Source organism: Manihot esculenta, chromosome 18 (assembly GCF_001659605.2).
Source record: "Manihot esculenta cultivar AM560-2 chromosome 18, M.esculenta_v8, whole genome shotgun sequence".
NCBI classification, from domain to species: Eukaryota; Viridiplantae; Streptophyta; class Magnoliopsida; order Malpighiales; family Euphorbiaceae; genus Manihot; species Manihot esculenta.
In genome coordinates this window covers 23640327-23662812 of record NC_035178.2, presented here as the reverse complement: position 1 = coordinate 23662812, position 22486 = coordinate 23640327, and the positions used below count along the sequence as shown (strand labels likewise).

At 33.2% G+C, this 22486-nt stretch overlaps 3 protein-coding genes across 4 annotated transcripts; all 3 read left to right on the top strand.

Annotated features, from left to right (window-relative positions):
* Positions 1-3602: 3602 nt before the first annotated feature.
* LOC110606974 (zinc transporter 6, chloroplastic) lies at positions 3603-6399 on the top strand. Its single transcript, XM_021746008.2, has 2 exons — positions 3603-4431; positions 5987-6399. The coding sequence occupies exons 1-2, from the start codon at positions 3727-3729 to the stop codon at positions 6299-6301; spliced, it is 1020 nt and encodes a 339-aa protein (XP_021601700.1). The 5' UTR covers positions 3603-3726; the 3' UTR covers positions 6302-6399.
* Positions 6400-14485: 8086 nt separating this feature from the next.
* Positions 14486-18601, top strand: LOC110607100. Of its 2 annotated transcripts, XM_021746155.2 has the most exons (5): positions 14486-14811; positions 14902-15395; positions 15469-15526; positions 18164-18232; positions 18318-18601. In XM_021746155.2, exons 1-5 carry the CDS (start codon positions 14659-14661, stop codon positions 18366-18368), a joined length of 825 nt encoding a protein of 274 aa, XP_021601847.1. In that variant the 5' UTR covers positions 14486-14658; the 3' UTR covers positions 18369-18601. The 2 variants fall into 2 exon arrangements, with proteins under 2 accessions (XP_021601847.1, XP_043809598.1); XM_043953663.1 differs by having other exon boundaries at positions 18164-18601.
* On the top strand, positions 18402-19388 carry LOC122721189. Its single transcript, XM_021746158.2, has 3 exons — positions 18402-18611; positions 18701-18805; positions 18891-19388. The coding sequence occupies exons 1-3, from the start codon at positions 18402-18404 to the stop codon at positions 19368-19370; spliced, it is 795 nt and encodes a 264-aa protein (XP_021601850.1). The 3' UTR covers positions 19371-19388.
* Positions 19389-22486: the final 3098 nt, after the last annotated feature.

Below are 22486 nucleotides of genomic sequence, written 5' to 3'. Positions count from 1 at the left end.
TGGTTTTCCAGTCAAAAGATCTTATACCCATTGGGTATATAGATTTAGAATTTCAGTCTGATAGGACTCTCGAAAATCTACCTCTTATATGTTTTTCTCTTGGGAGGTGGAGCCATAAGTTGGAGGAGTATTAAGCAAACTTGTGTTGCTGACTCTACCATGGAAGCTGAATATGTGGCAAACTCTAAGGTAGCCAAGGAAGCAGTATGGCTTAGAAACTTCCTTATGGATTTGGCGGGCAATCGACTAATAAATGTCGAGTTACTTCACCTATACTCTGTCTATCACGCATGTTTTTTATGTCAGTTCTACTGTATGTGCAATTATGACTCTAAGTAAAATCTATATATTTTAAAGAGATCATTTTGCTTGCTCCGATTATTGATAGGTCGGCTTGCATATTCTGGGCATTGGTAAGGTCGAAAGTGTAGAAAGTCTGATCTGCATATTGTGATGGATGGATTTTCGATAATCTAATCAGACTGAATGTCCTGACGTGAACCCTTCAGTTTCCGTTGTATATGTATTGTGATTTCAGCGAAATTCATCATTATTATGTTGTAAGTGAATTTAGAATTTTCAATGCTTTAAAATGATAATTAAAATGTATACTCTACTCATAGAAAATATGATAATTTAAAAGGGAAAAACAAAATTAATATAGTGCCATCATTAATGAAAACTATAAACAAATCTAGAAATTTGAGAAAGAAACGTGATTGACGTAATCAATTACAACTTAATAACATATATTTATGTATTTAGCTCAATAAATATAAATACTTAAATAAATAAACAGCCGATCTTTAACTTGTGATACAAATTTTAAGTCTAGCGAAGCCAAAGTTATTTCAATTTTCATCAAATTGAATGAGTTATTTAAATATTTAAGAATAGTTTAAATAAAATAATAAATAATATAAAAATATCTATTTAGACCCTTAATCTTGATTTAATAATCAAATAAGTCTTTAATTTTTTTAAAAATCAATCCTCAAATTTTTTTTTTAAAAAGAAAACCTGCGAGTTTTAAAAGCTAAATTAAATAAGTCATTTCATTTTTTTTATATTATATTCATTCTCATTTGTTTACGTTTTGGCAATATATATAACCTTCTTTCATTTGTTCATATCCATTCTCAAAAGGTTAACATTTTTTTTTTTTACATTTCGCTCCTTTTTCTCTCCAAATAACAAATTCAAAATTTGGCATTTAAATTTTATTGTATTTTGGGTTTTGGATTTATAACTTGTATATTTTATTTGGAATAAAATTTTTTATAAAAATTTAATTTTTATTATTTTTTATTTAAAATAAAAGAATTCATTTTTTTAATTGAAATAATTTTTATTTTTTTAAACATAAAATTATACATAATTTTATTTAAAATTTTTATTATAAAAAAACGTGAAATATAGAAAAAATAAAATTTCGTCGTTTTTGAATATGAACACCAGTAAACAATGTAAGCACAAAAACATTGCGAAAAAGTTGGTCACAGTCAATGTATGCTCACGCGCGTGTGGCCAAATGAATTATCTGTATCTTATTTTATTTTGATAAAATTCATTATTTTAATATTTATTTTTACACTCGTCAATAAAAAGAATTAATCCACTTATTTTAACTTTAAATATTTATAATATTTAATTATTGAAATTTTAATAATATAAAATAATATATTATTTAATTACTATAATTTTGAATATTAATATCTTTTAATTATTCTAATTAAGTCTAAAATAAATTAATTAGCTTCTATTTGATAGAGTTCTCATAAAAAAATCTTAATTAAAAAGTTTTCAGTGTTGCATTCTATTTTATTTTTAATAATAAATTTTAATATTTAAAAATGATTACTTTCAGATTTCCAGCTTCGTGAAAATTAATTATTTAACTTCAATTTTTAAAACCTGAATTTATTATATTTTCTAAAATTAAATTCACAACTTATTCACCTATATTTCTTTATTTACCAATAAATCCTCTAATTAAGTTCGGCGTTTTTTTTTTATAGTGAGCCAGATATAAAGAGAGTTACAAAAGAAAACACCAATTGCCCAATTCAAAACAAAATAAACTCTGAAATTTAAAGAAAACTAAAGAAAACTAATCGATTCAAAATCAAACCAATCAAATAAATAAATCAAATCAATTCAACCCCACCTCATTGTAGGTACACACAAACTAATAAGAGCCAGAAAAATGAAAGGTCACCACGCAAGATTATAAAATGAAAGGTCACCGCCCTGGCTTAGCATCGCCATTGACCGATCGTGCATCGCCAGGAACCAACCGTATACCGATCAACGCGGATCCAAAATCAAGCAAAACAAAAACCAGCAGAATGACAATTATAGAAAGAAAATCACCATGAAACAGACAGTCAGAGAAAAGAGGCCACTAACAGGTAGGGTTGAGTATTTTGTAAGGTTGATTTAAAATTAAATCGAATTGAAAATTAAAATTTTATTATTTATAAAAATCAAATTGATTTGATTTTGAATAAAAATCGATTTGAATTAAACTGATCTAATTTGATTCGATTTGATTTGATCGGTTAGATTTTTTAATAGACTTTTTATATCTTATTTTTAGTATTCTAAAATAAAATTAAAGTATTTCAATTTTAATTATAGTCTAATCTTCTTATATTATAAAAAATAATATACTCTTGTTCACTAATCGATTTAATTTAATTTTACTGATTTTTTCATATTAAAATTAAATTGAAAAAATTAAAATTTTTAAAATTAAAAAATAAATTAAAAAAAATGAAAATTTAAATTAAAATTTTAAATTAATTCGATTTGATTAATTTTTTTAATTTGAACCAATAAAAACAATGCAAGGAGATGTATAGAGCTCAACCTAAATAAAGAAAGTATTAGCCACCGAACACATTGGTATAATCTCGAAAGATGTCGACATCATATGTAAAGAAATCTCCATCTAGTCACCGTAACAGAAACCACCAAAAACAGAAACACAGGTCCAGAAAAATATGACTCCCTCGCAAATTAATACTGAAAACCTAAAATATACCAAAATAAAATACACAAAACGAAAACAAAACAATAAGCCACACATCCTGATATTGCGAAAGAGAAACAAAGCAGGATAATAGTAAAAAATAAAAAATCTGTTTTTTACCCAAAAATAAAGAAAAACAGATTACTACAACACACAATAAAAAAGAACAAACGAAATCGAAAAGAAAAACTGGCATACATCTCTAACATTTAAACACAATCAACGTTCTTTTTTGACTTTTTTCTTTTATGAGCTCTTTCGCCCTTTTTCTCTTTTAGAAATATTATACTGTATCTTTATATAAAACAAATACTCGATTCATATTATACATAAGTCACGTTTAGTTGAATAGAATGTCATTCACTACCCGATAAGAAATAGCTGCTACCAAACCATTAAAGCCGTATTTCTTTGAAAAAATAGAATTAAAGCGTATTTCTGATTAAAATAGAAAACAATTAATGCGCATCCCAATGAAAAAGTAAATAAAAAAGAATAGTGAAGAGATGGTAATCCTACGCATCACACTTTGAACAACAGAAGAGTCCATTCAATTGGTGGGTCCAGAGAAAACCTCACTGCTTTTCAAACCTCTCTCTCACAGTCATCTTCATTATAGACTCGCCGAGTCTTTCCTCCTCTCGTCCTTCCCAATCCCTAGAACAAACACCCCTCGTGTTCTCTCTTTTTCCATGGCAGTATCACCCGTTTGCGTTACCGACACGGCTAGAGCCCTCAGCTGCCGGGACAGCAAGGCGGCTACCCATCTGAAGCTAATCTCTGTCCTTATAATATTCTTTACCAGCGTTTTGGGCATCTCTTCTCCTGTACTCCTAGCTCGATATTTTCATGGCAAGCCTCTTTACGACAAGGCGATTCTTGTGATTAAGTGCTTTGCTGCCGGTGTAATCTTGTCCACCTCTTTGGTTCACGTTCTTCCTGATGCTTATGATGCTCTCTCCGATTGTCAGGTGGCTTCTAAACATCCTTGGAAGGACTTCCCTTTTGCGGGATTGGTTACCTTGATTGGCGCTTTGCTTGCTTTATTCGTGGATTTAACCGCAAGTGCGCATGTGGAGCATAGTCATGGTCATGGCGGGGAGATGAAACAGAGTGTGGAGTATACTCCGGTTGGGACACAGGAGGAAATTGTGGGAAAGAAGGTGGGAGAATTGTCCAAAGTTGAATTGGGTGAGAAAGGAGGGGAGGAAGATTTGATGAAGCTAAAGCAGAGATTGGTTTCACAGGTTTTGGAAATTGGGATTATATTTCACTCGGTGATAATTGGAGTAACTATGGGTATGTCACAGAATCAGTGCACTATTAGGCCTCTTGTTGCTGCTCTTGCGTTTCACCAGATCTTCGAAGGGATGGGCCTCGGTGGCTGCATTGCTCAGGTATGTCTTTACCTTTTTGATTTTCTTTACTTTTTATTAATTTAATTTGTGTCGGTATCTGGATGTTTGTTTGGGAAGAATGATATATATATTTTTTATTTACAGAAGATAAAGTTTTTTATTTTGATATTACCAAAATTCAACAGTTAATTGTAATATTCAAGGATAAATCGCTAAAACCCTTATCGATTTTAATAATTCACAACTAGATCTCATTTTAAAAGAAAATCTAAATGTTCTCCATTATAATATTTAAAATGAGATTTTTTTAATGAAATTATTTAGTAGTCTTAAAATTCACTACCTAAAAAAGTTGATTCTAATGATATATTAAATCTAGAGATTTCAAATTAAATTATTCTATCAACCTTGAAATTTAAAAGTAAGAGATAAAAATGGTATTTTATTTAAGGGATCAAAACTGAAGTAAAAGCTCCCTCTTTTTCAATTTAGCCATCATTACCCTTTCCCTCTCAATACTCTCAAGTCGCAACCCAATATGTGGAAAGAGATCTTTCATCTATCACAATATAATTACACATTCCAAGCCAATTATTTTCCTGCTTAGATCAACTAAGATACATCTTTTAGTACAAAAAACTATAAGGCTATTAATAGGGCATTTTCAAAGTGATCATAAAAAGTTGAGGGGATGCAATTTATTCTTCTTTTGACGTCAAAAATATTTTCTAAATATGATTATTATGCTCTTAATTCTTAAAATCCATTCCTTTGCCTTGAAATTTCATGGGAACTTGTTTATCCTTTTATTTCTTTTAATTCTTATAATACTTTCAGAGTCTTTGAAATCTTGTGAGCATGACAAATTTGTATTGCAAATATTTTTATTTTGCAACTAATATGGAAGTGGAATGATAATTACATTGCATTTCTCATTATATTACATTGTGTATTTATGTTTTGTCGAGCATAGCATAATAGTATAAAATATCATAATTATAATAATAATTCAACTTCTCTAATGCTTAGAATCACAAAATACACAACTATAATGGATTGCCACAGTTATCTCATTGTGATGCAAGAGAAAACAAAGAACAGCTATAGGTTAAGTCAAACGTCAGTGTTTTCTCTAGTACCAAGCAAAAAAACACCAAATTCCCATAACTTATTTCTCTCCATTTCCCAGTAGTCAAACTCCACACTCAAATATAGTCCCCAATCACACTTCAACTGAAATATTTATTACTGAAGATATTTTCTTTCTTCCAATCAGTTCACCTTCGTAATTGGAGGTAGCAAACAAAACACTTGGAAGCTCATTTCAAACTTAAGTTGAACTTGGAATGAGAAAAACTGTCCCTTCAACGTCTAGAAGCAAATGGCCTACATGAACTTGGATCTTCATTTGTCGAAATTGCAATCTTTATAAACTAAAGCATGCACATAATAAAACAGAAGTGAAACGGAGCACTTTGTTTGCTAACTTTATTCTTATGATGCTCTTGAATTATGTTTGAGAAGCAAAATCAAATATCTTTATATGCAATCGTTTAGCTACACATATAACAATGAGATAATTTGGGAATTGCAGGCAGGATTTAGCTTTGGAACAGTGGCCTACATGTGCTTCATGTTCTCAGTAACAACACCATTAGGGATAGTGTTAGGGATGATTGTGTTTTCATTGACAGGGTATGATGACAATAATCCAAATGCCTTGATTATGGAAGGATTATTGGGGTCCCTATCTTCGGGCATACTTATATACATGGGTCTTGTTGATCTCATAGCTCTTGATTTTTTCCATAACAAGTTGATGAATTCTACTCCATGGTTGAAGAAGACATCTTTCATTGCTCTAACTGTTGGCTCTACTGCAATGTCCATACTTGCCCTCTGGGCTTAGAAGTTTTAGTTTTGTTTCTCTTGAGATGCATGTAATTCAAAATCATTGGGCTCGTGTACGTCCATAAATAAAAACCTATACAAGTTCAAACATTGTTCTATATCAGCATCCAACGGTTGTACAATCACGAGGCATTATCATTAGTGAAAATATATTATACAAGGAAATATTACTTAGACGGAGGGAGTATAATTTGTGTAAATGCGCATTTCATAGTTTTGTGAAAACCAAATTGGACGGGTTAGTTAGATGATTTAATTGGTAACAAGGTCTCGTCTGGTCCGGTCTGATCCTATTTAATCAATCAAACTCTAAGTAGGAATCAGCTGGGAAACCGGGCGATTAAGACAATCCAGCCGGATTTGAATAGAGTAATCGGTTTGATTTTTTAATTGAAAAAGCTTGCACAGGTCAAAGAGAGCCATCAAGATTTTACCACGAGGAGCGCCTTCACCTAAAGAGCCTCATAATCTGCAAGCTCAAGTCGAGTTTATCTACATTTTCTTTTTTAATTATTTCAAAATTATTATTTATTTTTCATTTTATATTATAATAATATGTAAAGTATTATTATTAGTTTTATAATAATTATTTAAAAATGTAGTATTGTAGTTAAATTTTAGTCATTGACCCATTTATTAGTTCAATGATCAAACTACAGTTGAAAATCTTAGCTCAATTAACGAAAGAAGAAATCTCATATTTGGCTTTGAACTATGGAAATAAGTTTAAGTTTGCCCAAAATCAATAATTAGCTCTAATTAATGTCCATTGAACTATCCCACCTCTTTCTCCTCTTCCATCCTCTTAAAATACAGAATACAAATCACCACCACCTCCTCTTCTTCTTTTACCTCAATAAAGTTACAAAACCCAAATCATTACCTCTAAAAAATAGTTGAATTTTGAAAAAAGTGAAATGAATATCTTTAGAGATAAAAAATTTGATAAACATAGAGCTTCAAATTCAGGATACTATAATGAAACGGAAATTGAATTAAATTGATGCTTTTGTTATGAATAAGTTTGGAAATCTGTGTTGAAGATTGAAATTCTGGAATTAGCAGAGATACCATTCCTTTTTCTATCTCACATTCTTTTTTTTTTTTTTTTAAATTATTTCTAATTGAAGCTAACATATTTTTTTTAGCGCATCTATCTCACATAAGTTCGTCTTATAAAAAAGATGGATATTTATGAGTTAAATTACAAATGTTTGGTTTAATTGGAGTTAATTCTTGATTTTGTACAAATTTGAGCTTGTCCTTGTAGTTAAGGATAAATATGAGATTTTTTCTTTTAATGAAATAATTAAGTCTTAATAAATACAAGAACTCAGATTTTTATTATTTTTTATCTGATATTTTTTTTTTGAAAGCAATAATTTTTTTTTAACTATTTCAATATTGTCTATTTTATCTTTTACATTTTAGTTAACATATAAATTGACGAGTTAATTGCAAGAAAATTATATACTTTTAATTTTATTATAGTTACTATGTATTCTTGTTTTACCAATTAAAATTTAACCTTTTAAAAAATTGGAGCTGTTAAAAGTTAACCAAATTATTATATCAATGCTACGGTAATCTGTTACGTCAATAAATTTTAGGATAAAATTAATAATAATTTAAAATTTTAAAATAAACTTATAATAAAATTAAAAATATAAAATTTTTTTGATAATTATTTATTTTATTAATATATTTTTTAAAAAAATAAAAGAATGAAAATTGAATTTATAATTTCAAATAAAATATATATTCTTTTAGTCATTTAATCAAGTCACTCTACGCAATCAAATATTTAATTTATATATTATTTATTTTTTTAAAATTCACCCTAAATATTAATATAATTTAGAAAAAATTGTAGATTACCATTATACTTAATTAATATTTAAAAAAAAACATCTTAAAAATTACTTTATTATTTTTAATATTTTTAAACTGAATTATATTAAATATTATATTAAATTATTTTTTAATATTTTATAATTAATATATTTAATAATGTTATTTTTTTAACAATAAAATAGTAAATATATTAAACATATTAAAATAATTCGATTGATAATGATTTTAATTAAAATAAGATGAAAATAAATTATTATTATAAAATTATTAATAAAAATTTTAAAAAATTAAATAATAATTTTTAAATATATTTAATAATGCAAAAAAGGTAACTTGATAATTTTGTAAATTTCTAACTATAAAAATAAGGGTAGGTAAATTTCGTCAGACATTAAAAGAATCGAGTTTAATTGATAAAAAATAAAAATATAGAATGAAATTACAATAAAAGTAAAATATATTATTTTTTTTACTATTAATTTTAAAATTTGTTTACGTGACATTGTCATATAGTACTTATATGACAATTTCGTTAGATTTTTAATGACACAAGTAACGGTAGGATATAATTGAAGCAACTATCATATTTTAATTGAAAAAAAATATAAAGTGTAATTGCAACAAAATTAAAAATATAAAATTTTAACTCACTATATAGTTTAAAACGTTTTTATCTTTTCTTTTCATCAATGAAATAGTTTTTTCATTTTTTTTCATTCTTTTTTTTATCAAAAATAAATAAAAAATAAGTGAAAATTTTTAAAATCTAATTTTCCCATTAAATAAAACTTTTATTTAGTCTATAAATATTAACATTCAAAGTGAATTCTATATCTTAAAAAATCTATTAAAATATTCTTGCAGATACCCTTTCAGAATTTTGCTGATCGGGTTGTATTTCCAATAAGAAGAAGGAGAAATGGAAGATTAAGTTGGAATTCAAACTACCATTTTGACAACATATCCAGGTTTTTTTCTTGTTCCTTCAGCTGCTCATTCTTCTCATTCAACCTGTTGCAAGCCAAGATTGGGATGGTGTAGTTGTCATCCAACACTACAAAAATTGAGCAGATCACTAACGGACTTCACCAATGGATTGAAGTCCGTTAGTGATACTAACGGATTCACCGACGGAACATTTGTATCGTATTGTCCACTAACGGATGAAACGATCCGTCAGAAGTCCGTTGGTAAAATACTAACGGACCATTTTCCCGTTAGAAATCTGTAAGTATCCGTAAGTGAATATATTATTTATTTAATGTAATCGTTTTTTCACTAACGGACTAATCATTCCGTTAGTGAATTGTGGAGCCAAATACACCATCCTAAATGAAAATTTTACCAAATCAAAATCACTCTGAAAATCTGAGCTTGCGTCCAACCTCTCGGTCGTTCACTGCCGCCGGCATCCTTCGTCCGCCGCGATCAACGGTCCACCACCGTCCACCACCGACAAATGCGCCCTTTCTCGGCATCACTGTCCACGAGTGAGCCCGTCTCTCTCACCAAGCTTTTCCTTCTCGACGGACAGTGTCCACGGGTACCCTATCCATCTCTTCATTTACCATTTTTAACACGATATATATTTATTTGATGTCATTCTTCTTCCATTCTTGAAGTCTGTTAGTTTCCTTGTAATTTCCATCTAGAGTTCAAGCTGTGTACTTTACTGGACTGCTCTTTGTTCAGCTTAGGTCAAAGATTTCCGATGTATTTTAATTTATCTTGAAATGCCGGGTTCTTTGGACTTTTCGTATCTTGAATTCTTTGTTTAATGCCGGGTGCACTTGAAATTGCCCGCAAGTGCACCAGTAGGAGGAGTTGAATTGTTGGAGTGTGTTGGATTTCAGTTGGGGGAGGAAGGTGGGGAAATATGGGCTGCTATGGAGGTACTTAATGAGGATAGAATTAGATTGATCAATGAGGTGATTGGGTTATTAGAACCTACGAAGGTGGAGGATAAGCTGTCTGTTGCTCCTGCTGCGGCATAGGAGCATGTTGAGTCAAATAAGACTGACACCCAGGTATGTGAAATCAATGCAAGTGCACCAGCAGAAAAGAAGAGAAATAGAACAGGGAGAGTGTAGAAGAAAAACCCAAAAGGCAAAGAATGTAAAAAGAAACCCCATGTTCTATTACCTCTCTCTCTCTCTCTCTCTCTCTCTCTCTCTCTCTCTGCCAACATTTTCTACTGAATTTTATTTTTCTGAAAACAATTGTTTGCGGTGTATTGTAGTGAAAAAGAAAAAATAAAAGGTACGAGAGTAAAAAAGAAAAAAGAAATTGCACCAGCAGGTGCACTTCAAATTGCATCTGCTGGTGCACTGGCAAGTGGCACCAGCAGGTGCACTTCAAATTGCACCTGCCAAGTGCACCAGCAGGTGCACTTCAAATTGCACCTGCCAAGTGCACCAGCAGGTGCACTGGCAAGTGCACCAGCAAGTGCACTTCAAATTGCACCTGCTGGTGCACTTGCCAAGTGCACCAGCAGGTGCAATTTCCAGCAAATTTATAAATAAATTCGGCCTCAAAGTCGTGTAAAAAAAGAGAAAATTTTCTTGATATTTATTGGATTTGAATTGATGTTCAATATTCACATGGAATGTCCCATTTTTAAGTTTTCAAAGTTACTATAGAATTGAAATCTAATTGCATTGTGAAATTTTTTGGTGCATGTGTTTGAATTTACACTACGTGTGGTTGGATAGGTAGATATTCCAAACATGATGCACTTTTGATATGGATGATGGCTGAATACATATACTGATTGCTATAATTTCTCATTAACAGCCTAACCAACCTGGTTATACTGCCCCGCCACCTCCCCCTCCAGTAGAAGATACTGCCATTGATATCAGGCAAGTTCAAATTTATGTTAATATTTTGTTCCAAAATGAATGTAGTTATCAGATTATCATTTAGATATAATGCACAATTTAATTGTTGGTTTTCAGGCTCTGTTCGAAGATAGGGTTTATAAGTTTTTTGTTTTCATATCAGCATATTTATTGTAGTTAATATGACTGCTGAAAGAAGTTGGATGTATGCCCATCTCAGAGATGGTTTACTGAATCCCAGATATTTAGAGGGTATCAATGAATTTATAGAGAAGGCTAAGACCTGCACAGAATATTTAAATGGGGATCAGATTCGTTGTCCTTGTAATCGATTTAAGTGCCAAAACCGTAGCTTTCAAGATGAAAATACAGTTAAATATCATTTAATGAAGCATGGTTTTGTGCAAAATTACCTTGTTTGGTATTTGCACGGTGAAACTGAAGTGCATGACAGATATGGTGATACAGATTTAGACATGTCTCATGGTTCTGACAGTGTTAATCACCCAAATTTCAATCGTTTTGAGGACATGGTCATGGATGCAACAAGCTGTCATGTAATGCATAATGATACATATGAGATGCCAAACTCGGCTGCACAGAAAATGTATGATATGTTAAATGCATCTAAGCAAGAACTATGGCCTGGATGTGAAACTCACTCCCAGTTATCAGCTGTTTCACGTTTACTAAATCTGAAGGCGGAACATCATTTCTCAGAACGGTGTTTTGATCAGATTTGTGAACTCATGAAGGAGATGTTACCGAGTGACAATGTCATGACGGACAACTTTTACTCAACAAAGAGACTAGTCCGAGGATTGGGGCTTCCTGTATAAAAGTTACATTGTTGTGTGAATGGTTGTATGATTTATTGGAAAAATGATAAAGAACTTACACGATGCAAATTTTGTGACCATGAAAGGTTCAAACACCTGAAGCACACCTTGGGGAAAGGGAAGAGTCAAATACCATACAAAAAGATGTATTACTTCCCCATTACACCACGTTTGCAAAGACTTTATGCGTCGTGTGTTACAGCTAAGTATATGACTTGGCACAATGACCATGCAACTGAGGATGGGGTGATGCGCCACTGTTCAGATGCTCCTGCTTGGAAGCATTTCAACCAAACTCATCCAACCTTCGCACTGGAGGCCCGAAATGTCAGACTTGGCCTTTGCACTGATGGATTTCAACCATTCGGTCAATATGGGCAACAGTATTCTTCATGACCAGTAATACTAACTCCATACAATTTGCCACCAGGTATGTGTATGAAAGATGAGTACATGTTCCTGACAATTATAATACCTGGTCCCAAGAATCCAAAAGAGAAGCTTGATGTGTACATGTAGCCATTAGTGCAAGAATTGAAAGAACTTTGGGCAATTGGTGTGAATACTTACTATGCTTTTTAGCAGAACAATTTTACTATGCGTGCTGCATTAATTTGGACTATAAGTGACTTCCCTGCTTATTCAATGCTCTCAGGGTGGAGCACAGCAGGACGCACTACATGTCTCTACTGTATGGAAAACACAGATGCATTTACATTACGAAGGGGGTGTAAACAAACATGGTTTGATAGTCATCGGAAGTTCTTGCCTGACGACCACCCTTTCCGTCGAAACAAGACATCTTTTATTAAAAATAAATGTGTATCGAAGTCACCGCCACCAATCAGAACTGGGGATACTTGCTAAAAGAAATTGAGCAAATTGGGTTGAAGCGGGTTATAGACATTGACAGTCATGAAATAAATTGTCGGCTTTCAAAAAGAACTGGTTGGCGTAAGCGGAGCATATTATGGGATTTGCCATATTGGTCTTCAAATATGATTCGCCACAATCTTGATGTAATGCACATTGAAAAGAATGTATTTGAAAATATTTTTAATACAGTTATGAATGTGGAGGGGAAGACAAAAGACAATATAAAATTAAGGGAAGATTTAAATGAAATATGTAGGAGACCAGAATTAAAGAAAGATCCAATTAGCGGGAAATATCCAAAAGCATATTATTGTTTGGATAACCAATCGAAGATGATACTGTGTGATTGGCTTAAAACACTCAAATGCCCTGACGGATTTGTTTCCAATCTAGGGAGATGTGTTGATAGTCGGAAGCTTAGACTTTTTGGTATGAAAAGCCACGACTGTCATGTTTTCTTGCAACGAATTCTTCCTATAGCTCTCAGAGAGTTCTTACCAAATAATATTTGACAACCAATAACAGAGCTTAGCAATTTCTTTAGAGAACTCACCTCAACTACACTTACTAATGGGGATATGCAACGGTTAAATGAACAAATTCCTGTGATCCTTTGTAAGCTTGAACGAGTTTTTCCTCCAAGTCTGTTTGATTCAATGGAACATTTACCAGTACACCTTGCATATGAGGCATTAATTGCAGGACCTGTACAATATCGGTGGATGTACCCATTTGAGAGGTACACGTACTAATTATTTACTCGCACTCCTTAGCATGATGAATTACTTAGTATACATATATAATTTTTGTTTCCACACACTAGGTACTTGAGAAAGTTAAAGAACAATGTTAAAAATAAAGCAAGGGTTGAAGGTTCAATATGCAATGCTTACTTGGTAGAAGAAGCAAGTGCATTTTCTGCTCATTACTTTGAAGCACATGTAATGACCAGACATCGAAAGGTTCCACGCAACTTGCATGAATTTGTCTCTAATGATGACATACCGGGTAAATTAAGCATATTCAAATGCACAGGTAGAACTATCGGAAAAGGAAAATCCAGATATATGACTAAAGATGAAATCCAAGCTGCTCAAATATATATTCTATTAAATTGTCCAGAGGTGAAAACATATATTGAGTAAGTATTGGTAGTTATACTAATAGTCTAATACCTCTTATATTGTACATTATTGTTAAACATTACTTGCTTCTTTGTATGTATAGCATTTATGTGGAGCGAGTAAAGTCGACACAACCAAATATCACAGATGCAGCTGTTGATGAAAAACTAGAGAGAGACTTTGTCAAATGGTTTTACAAGTATGCCCATGAATTGCCAAACAATGTACAAAATCAGCTTATACAAGGTGTGGCAAAGGGACCACTCAGAAGTGTCATCACTTTTAATGGGTATTGTGTTAATGGATGTAAATTCAACACAATCAATGGAAGTTCAAGTAGTAACTCAATGAATTTTGGTGTATGTATAAAAGGGAGTAATTACAGTTCTGAAGAAAGTGACTACTATGGACAGTTGGTCGAAGTGTTGCGATTGGAGTATCCAGGGCTACTAATTAAGCAGACTGTACTTTTCAAATGTGACTGGTTTGATCCAACACCAAATATGGGCACCAAGGTGCATAGACAGTATAGAATTGTTGATATTAACAATAAGCGTAGATACAGTAAGTACGAGCCATTTGTATTGGCCTCTCAGGCAACACAAGTCGTTTATGCTTCATACCCGAGCAAGCGTCGTGACAAAAATGATTGGTGGGCTGTGATGAAAGTTAAAGGTAGACCCATTGTTGAAGTATCTCAAACGTCTTCAAAGACGTATGAACCTTTTCAAGAAGATGACATAGATTATGCTGAAGTAAATATCGATGATATTAATCAACAACACTGCCTGAATGATCCTAGCGGAGGAATGACTGAGATTCATGATGACGTTTCGACAGAGGAAGACGAATTCCTTAGTGACCCTGATTCTGATGCAGATGCAGATGGTGATAATGAGTACAATTCATATGAATCAGACTAAATTCATCTATATACTAAAGAAGTTTGGAGTTGTATATTTCATTTATTACTCAGTGAGTAACTTAATACATTTGTATATATTTAATATAATGTTTATGAACTTTATATTATTTTTGACAATGACATTTTTTGTTTGTTCACAGATGAGGGGACGTGGAAGGGTTAACAAGCCCAGAGGACCGGTTCAACTTCCTGCTAGTGCAAGTCAAGAGGACGCGAATACAGATGACGGACAAGAGCATGAGCCGCATTTACCACGGGCACCGACGGGACTTGGGGATACGGAACTTCAGATATGGGTACCACTTGCATCCGGTGTACAGCTATCTCACAGAGATCGATCATATACACCAGTTCCACCATGTGTCAATGCACAGCTTCCCCGTCCCCTTCCACCTCCTCACCGTCACAGTTTACATCCTCACCACCCTACTGCAGCTCCACGACCAGCGGTATCACATACACATTCACCTCATCCTGCATCCCCTTCTGGTATTGCATCAGCTAGAGGGACAGGATCTGCATCAGCATCTACTCCATCATCTGCTCCTGCATCTGCTCCAGCATCAGCTGCATCGACCACTGCTGTAGGCGAAACACAGTCATTCCGACAGACTATTTCACTCATTAACAACAAGTAATAGTTAATTGTTTATTAATTTAGATTAATTTAAATGTTACCATTTACTTACTCACCATTGTTCATGTAGTTTGCATCCGTCGGAGATGTGCAGCCGCATGATAACTCTGATAGTGAAAGAAAGATTGGTCGAATGTAATACCCGGCTAGATTTCGGCATCGGAATCCTTACCTTCCGGCGGAATCTCCGTTGGAATCTAGAATTCTGAAGATGCCAGAGGTTTCTAGAGGGGTAAAATGTGTTTCTAAAATGTTTTCACTTGATTTCATGGTTTTAAAGGGAAATGAATTGAGTTTTAAAAAGAAAAGACCAAGGAGGCGTTTGTCAGGTTCGGCCGCCGAAAGTGAAGTTCGGCCGCCGAACATGGAAAGGCTTCGGGAGCGCCTTTGGCCTCCGAAAGTCTTGTTTGAACGAGCCAAGGTTCGGCCGCCGAAAGTCAGGTTCGGCCGCCGAACATGCATGAGTTTAGGGGGCACGTTAGGCTGCCGAAGGTCTTCGACCAGGCCACCTATAAAGAGCCCTCAGATCGGAAATGGGCGAGTTTTCTCCCCATTCTCGTTTCCTCATCTCTTTCATGTTTTCATGAGTTCCATGGTGGTTTTGAAGAGTTTTCAAGCTTAGATCAAGTTTTGGGAGCTTGGAACTTTTGGAGCTTGGATTCTCCACACCTCCGAGTTAGGGATCACACCACCCTCGATCTTCAAGAGGTAAGTGTAGATCTTTGCTTCCCTAGTATTTTTATAAAGTCTTATGAAGGTTTTAATGGTAGAGTATGGGTAGATATGCATGTTAGGATTTATGTGGGTTTTATGCCCAATGTATGTTATGTCATGTTTGTGTTGAGGAGTTTATGTTAGTTTATGCTCCTTTATGCTTGTGGGAGTGAGTATGCATGATTGGGAAAGAGTATGTAAGGATTTGGGTTGTTTTGATGGTTTTGGCCTATGTGGGTCATAAACTATCTAGGTATGTTTTGATGTTGTTTTTGGAGTTTAATCAAGTTGTTAAGCTCCTTTGTGCATGGTTAAGGGTTTATGCATGTTTTGGTAAGGTTGGGTGCTTGTTTTTGGGGTGTTTGGAAGGTTTGGGAGGCTTGAGTGCATGAGAAGCTGAGTTCTGCCCTTCTGGGAAGAACTCAGGTTCGGCCGCCGAAGGTGGTTTCGGCCGCCGAACCTGCCTTTGAATGCATGGTTTGGCCGCCTAACCTTGCCCCCGAAAGTTGAGTTTTGGCTTGAAAGCAGACTTTCGGCCGCCGAAGGCAAGATTCGGCCGCCGAAAGTGCCTGACTTTCGTCTCTGGAGTGGGACTTTCGGCCACCGAAGGTGCCCGAGTTTCGTCTCTGGAGGGAGGGTTCGGCCGCCGAAGGTGCCGCCGAAAGTACCCTGTCCAGCCTTTTCAAGGTTGTTTTCTATGCATGTTTAAGTGATGTTTTAGGGGGTTTTTGGACAATAGTTTAGGAGTTGTTTAGAGTGTGTTGGCACCTCATTCGAGTCCACCTGTGTAGGATCGGACCCGAGGGACCGAGGAGGCCAGTAGTGCTAGCAGTTGCAGAGTCAGTCAGCGTCTGCCAGGAGGTGAGTAGAACTAACTTAATCTTTTATTTTAAGAAAATCAAATGCCTAAAGCATGCTCATGCATCATGTTTATATGTAATAGGATGATTGCACTAGTTTCACGAATGTGACGCATTGCATAAATTGTTGATTATATGATGAGATGGGTGGACCAAGGCGACCTCAATAGCCCGTAAGTCTGTCATTGAGTCCTTGTTAGTCGGGCGAGTACATGTAGGAAAGCCCAATAAGAGCTCCTTCGGGGCCGAGTTTTGACAGAGGGAATGTTGGGGTCATGTCTAACCCTGAGGGGAAGGACGTTTCGAGAACCCTCTAAAATCACCCGCGAGAGGAAGAGAATGCTAGCGTGAACTCAAGCGGGAGTGAAAAGGATTGTTGTGTAATAATTGTGATATGGCGCATTTCATGAAAGCATGTAATTAATGAATTGTTTTCTTTGTTTCTACTCACTGGGCTCTTGTAGCTCATCCTTTTCCCTTAACCCCAGTTTTGCAGGGCCTGAGCTAAGTTAAGCCAGAGTAAGTCAGAGTAAGCTATGGGTAAAGAAGAGTGAAGCATGGGTTGCTGTGTTTTGATGTAATAGTATAGCTTAGTGTATGTATAGGAAGACGTATGTATATGGTAAGTAGCTGGATATAAAGAGATGTATGTCTGTATGCTTGTATATTTGAGTAGTATAGTAGTGGACATGATGTATATGAAGGATACGATATGATAATGTATGGAAAGTTAGAGGATGAGAAGTATAGTATGTCATGTGCTGTTTAAAGTTGTGCTTGACCCTAGAGTTGGTTGATCCCTTGGTTTACATGATCTTAAGAAAATGTTTTGATGTTAAAAGGTTAAAGGTTTTAATGATGTGAAATGTTTTAATGTTATGAGATTTGAATGGCCCGTGAGGGAAGAAAGGGTTTCAATCCCTTGACCCAAAGCGGACATGGTTTTAAAGCACGCTTGATGACCCATCTGGTATGAGGTTCTATGTTTTCATGCATAGGTCAAGCGATGGTAAGGAAAGCAAGTTTAAAGGTTTTTCTGAGACACAAGCTTAATTTTCAAGAATAGTTTGATCATGTATGGGGTTATACCAGCTGTACAGGATGCATAGTAGGCTTGCTACGGGTCCCGGCGGCCTTAAGCCAATCTGGATCCTAGCGCCGGTGGCGGTCCGGAGATGCGGGCTGTTACAGGTCGAGGAAGGCCACTGTTGGAAGACTGTGCCCAATGAAACTAAGGAGTTTTATTGGCAGGAATTCAAGGTGAAGCATAATTATTTTAGCAGTTTGTCATATATTTATGAACTGTTTAATTACTATCTACTCATAAAATGTAATCTTTTTGCAGAAATACTTCATATGGGACCAAGCAATTGACAGCTTGGTAAAAATTGCCTAGCAGAAAAAGGCAGCTGAGCGATACAGGGGCTTAATGTGGGAAATCAGGAAAGAAAAGGCGAAGAATCTTGCAACCCCTGATTCTGTTTTGAGGAAGTGGCAGGAAACTTGGAACACTTATGAATACAAAGAGAAGTGTGAGAAGTTTTCTGCCAATAGGCGCAGTGAGGCTGGAGGGTCAGGATCTGGCATTTCCAGGCATGCATGCGGTTCTGTTTCACAGTACACCCACCAGCGGAGGATGGTATTTGTTAAAACTTTTATTTTATAATTATCTTCTTATAAATACTTTGGTTCGATGACAAATGCTACAATTCTTATAATTAGTAATAGAGGGAAAGACTAGGCAGAGAACCACATCCTCATGAGCTTTTTGAGGCCACACATAAGAGAAAGGGGACGGAGGAGTTTGTTGATGCGAGATCAAAAGATATTTATGTAAGTTAATCTTAAATGTAGTTATTAACAATTTTGATTGACTTAAATTGTTTTACTTATATGTTACTTTAAATTTATAATACAGGATAAATACGTACAACTGAAGGAGGCTGCTACACATCAACAGGAGGGAAGCAATGAGCCGACGCCCATAAATGAGGCCCAACTGTACTACGAAGCGGTGGGCGGACAGAAAAAGAGTCGAGTTTATGGGTTAGGGTCCCAGGCTTCAGCATATTTTCATGAGCCATCTCATTGTTCTGCATCATACACGTCTGCACCCCCAGTGGATCCTCCTACAATTGAAACAATGAACAGGATGCAGAATAAAATTGATCGGCTAGAGACAGAGAATAGTCGAATTACCACAAGGCTGGACGAGTTGCAGACGATTATGCATAGGATGATGGTACAACAGGGTATTGGGACATCCACTCAGACATCTGCTCCTACGGCACCTCCAGCTCCGTCTCCACAGCAGCGGCGTGATGATGCCCCTGTCATTGGTGATCATCATACAGATAGTGATGATGATACAGATGATGAGCTAGCTAGTTTAGTTTAGTATGTATATTTTGTTATGACCAGTTGATAATTTTTATTTCAAATTATAATTGTAGTACAAATTCTTTACGTTTTTAATATATTTTAATGAGTAATTTAATTTTGTCCGTTTATAGTATTATTATTGTATGAATATACAAATGGATGTATATGAGTGTACAGGGTACAGATGGATGTATATGAGTGTACAGGGTACAGATGGATGTGGATGTATTTGAATGTACAGGGTACAGATGGATGTATATGTACAGTTACAGGGGTATACAATTTGCAATTGTGTCATTTTTATTCACTAACGGATTAGTAACCAAAAATCCGTCACTGTCACCAACGGAAAAGTCCGTTGGTGATCCGTCACTGTCACCAACGGAAAATTCAGTTGGTGATCCGTCACTGTCACCAACGGAAAATTCCGTTGGTGGTCCGTCACTGTCACCAACGGAAAATTTCGTTGGTGATCCGTCACTGTCACTAACGGATATAAATTTCTGTTAGTGAATTATTTACCAACGAGGATTTTCCTGACGGAATAAATCCGTCACAGATCCGTTAGTGAAAAAGATCACTAACGGATCTTGAACGCTCATCAACAGAAATTTCCGTTGGTGATTTTGCAAAATCTTGTAGTGCAAGCTGATTTTCAAGCATTGCAAGCTTTTAAAGCTGAGCTAGTTGACACAAAAGGGTTCTTGAAAAGCTGGAATGATAGTGGTTATGGAGCTTGTTCTGGTGGTTGGATTGGAATCAAGTGTGCTCAAGGCCAAGTTATTGTATCCAGCTTCCTTGGAAAGGATTACGAGACAGAATTACTGATAAAATTGGCCAACTTCAAGCACTTCGAAAGCTCAGCCTCCATGATAATCTCATCGGCGGCGCAATCTCTAAGACACTGGGACTCATCCCACGTCTTAGAGGGGTTCAATTATTCAACAACAGGCTTTCGGGTTCAATCCCTTCTTCTTTAGGTTCTTGTCCTTTGCTTCAAACTCTAGACCTTAGTAACAACTCTCTCACTGGGACTATTCCAGAGAGACTTGCAAATTCTTCCAAGCTTTTTAGACTCAATCTGAGCTATAATTCATTGTCAGGTTCCATTCCACTGAACCTCACTCGCTCTTTCTCTCTCATTTTCCTAGACCTCCAATACAATAACCTCTCTGGAACCGTTCCTGCTTCTCTGGGCAAGTTAAGTGAGCTCCAAGAGATTTCACTTGCTCATAACCAAATCAGTGGAGCCATTCCAGTTGAAATTGGTGGAATCTCTAGGCTAAGAACATTAGATATTTCTAACAATGCCATTAATGGAAGCTTGCCCATTAGTCTATCTATTCTATCCTCACTAGTTCTTTTAAATCTTGAGAACAACAACCTTGATAATCAAATCTGTGAAGCTGTTGGCAGATTGCATAACCTTTCTATTTTGAACTTGAAAAGAAACGGATTTAAGAAGAAGGATAATTTGATTTTTCACTATATTTTTAACTGTAAAAATAGACAGAAATACTATTTTATTAATAAAAAAAATAAAAACGTTTTAATAAATTTTTCAAAATGTAAAAACTGATTTATTAATAATCACACTTCTTAGAAATTAAATAGTAAATCTCCCTATTCTAATTTTGGTTCAATTTAAAATTTAATCGATGAAATCCTATTCTAATTTTGGTTCAATTTAAAATTTATTAAATAGTAAATCTTCCTATTCTAATTTTGGTTTAATTTAAAATTTAAACGATGGAATCCTATTCTAATTTTGGTTCAATTTAAAATTTAACCTATGGAGTGGTTGCTTCTAAATTTTATAATACTTATTTTTTTATAAAAAAATATTAATAATAATCACTTTTTAATATTATATTTAATAAAATAATCCAACTATTATATTTAGTTTTCATGCGTAATTATGATATATTTTATATATTTATTAACATATATTTCACATGATAATTATAATTAAAATATTTTTAAAATAAAATATTGCATTAAAATTTAATTATTATAAAATTAACTCAAAATAAAATTAAATAAAAATATTTAAATTATATGTACTTATTATTTTATTGCTCTTATCAAATATATTTAAATATTATAATATAAATTTTTTGATATATGATAAGTTTATTTTATTTTGCGATACTATATTGTATTAATATCAAATTAAATTTTTCATAAATATTAATATATTTAAATATCAAATAATTTCACTATACTATTACTAAGATTTTCTTTGAAAAGATATCTAAATTTATTTACTGCAACAACAAACATTATTGTTATTATTTTTTTTCTAAAAGTAAAATAAATATCAATAATTTTTTAAAAGTCAAAACATATTTTTATTTTATAAATATATTATTATAATTTTCACATAATAAATTTTACAGTTTTATATTTTTTATTTTATTACCAGTTAAAATTATTATTATTATTTTTATTTATTATCATCGGTATATAAATTTTATGTAATTTTTTGAAATATTATTACTTAAATACTCCAATTTTTTCAAAATAAATTTGTTATAATAATTTGAGATAATTCTTTTATATTAATAATTGATATATTATCTTAAATAAAAAAATTATAATTAATAAATTATTTTAAATAAAATAAAAAATATTTTAAAACAACATCAATTAAAAATCTCTCTATTATAACGTTTTCATATAAAATAAGATAATTTATATAAATTTATTTTACTTTTTAATTTTAAACAATAAATAATATGAATAATTTAATTTAACTTTTACAATAAATTGATAAATATTATATATTATTACCTGACTCTATTATCAAAAAATTAAAAAAATTAATTCTATCGTTATACTATAGTAAATTAATAATTTATTATTTAGCATCCATTATTTTAATTATAAACACATTAATTAAATAAAACAAAATTATTATTATTATTTAGAATAGAAAAACCTATTAACTATATCTAATTATTTTAATAGAAATTTCTGATTTAAAAAGAATTTTACAGTGTTTTGTTAAATAAATTAAAATAAAATTATTAATTAACATAATTTCTATCATAGAGTTATTATTATTATTATTATTATTATTATTATTATTAGATGAATAAATAAAAAATAACTAATTATTTTTTAATAAGA

Bases quoted from the DNA above. Each gene is read 5' to 3' on its own strand.
- LOC122721189 (XM_021746158.2), top strand. From the start codon at position 18,402: ATGTGGGAAATCAGGAAAGAAAAGGCGAAGAATCTTGCAACCCCTGAT. The intron at 18,612-18,700 runs GTATTTGTTAAA...AATTAGTAATAG, and splicing joins ACACCCACCAGCGGAGGATG to AGGGAAAGACTAGGCAGAGA. The intron at 18,806-18,890 runs GTAAGTTAATCT...TTTATAATACAG, and splicing joins CGAGATCAAAAGATATTTAT to GATAAATACGTACAACTGAA.
- LOC110607100 (XM_043953663.1), top strand. From the start codon at position 14,659: ATGATGACGTTTCGACAGAGGAAGACGAATTCCTTAGTGACCCTGATT. The intron at 15,396-15,468 runs GTAATAGTTAAT...TTGTTCATGTAG, and splicing joins ATTTCACTCATTAACAACAA to TTTGCATCCGTCGGAGATGT. The intron at 15,527-18,163 runs GTCGAATGTAAT...GGGCTGTTACAG, and splicing joins TGATAGTGAAAGAAAGATTG to GTCGAGGAAGGCCACTGTTG.
- LOC110606974 (XM_021746008.2), top strand. From the start codon at position 3,727: ATGGCAGTATCACCCGTTTGCGTTACCGACACGGCTAGAGCCCTCAGC. The intron at 4,432-5,986 runs GTATGTCTTTAC...TGGGAATTGCAG, and splicing joins TCGGTGGCTGCATTGCTCAG to GCAGGATTTAGCTTTGGAAC.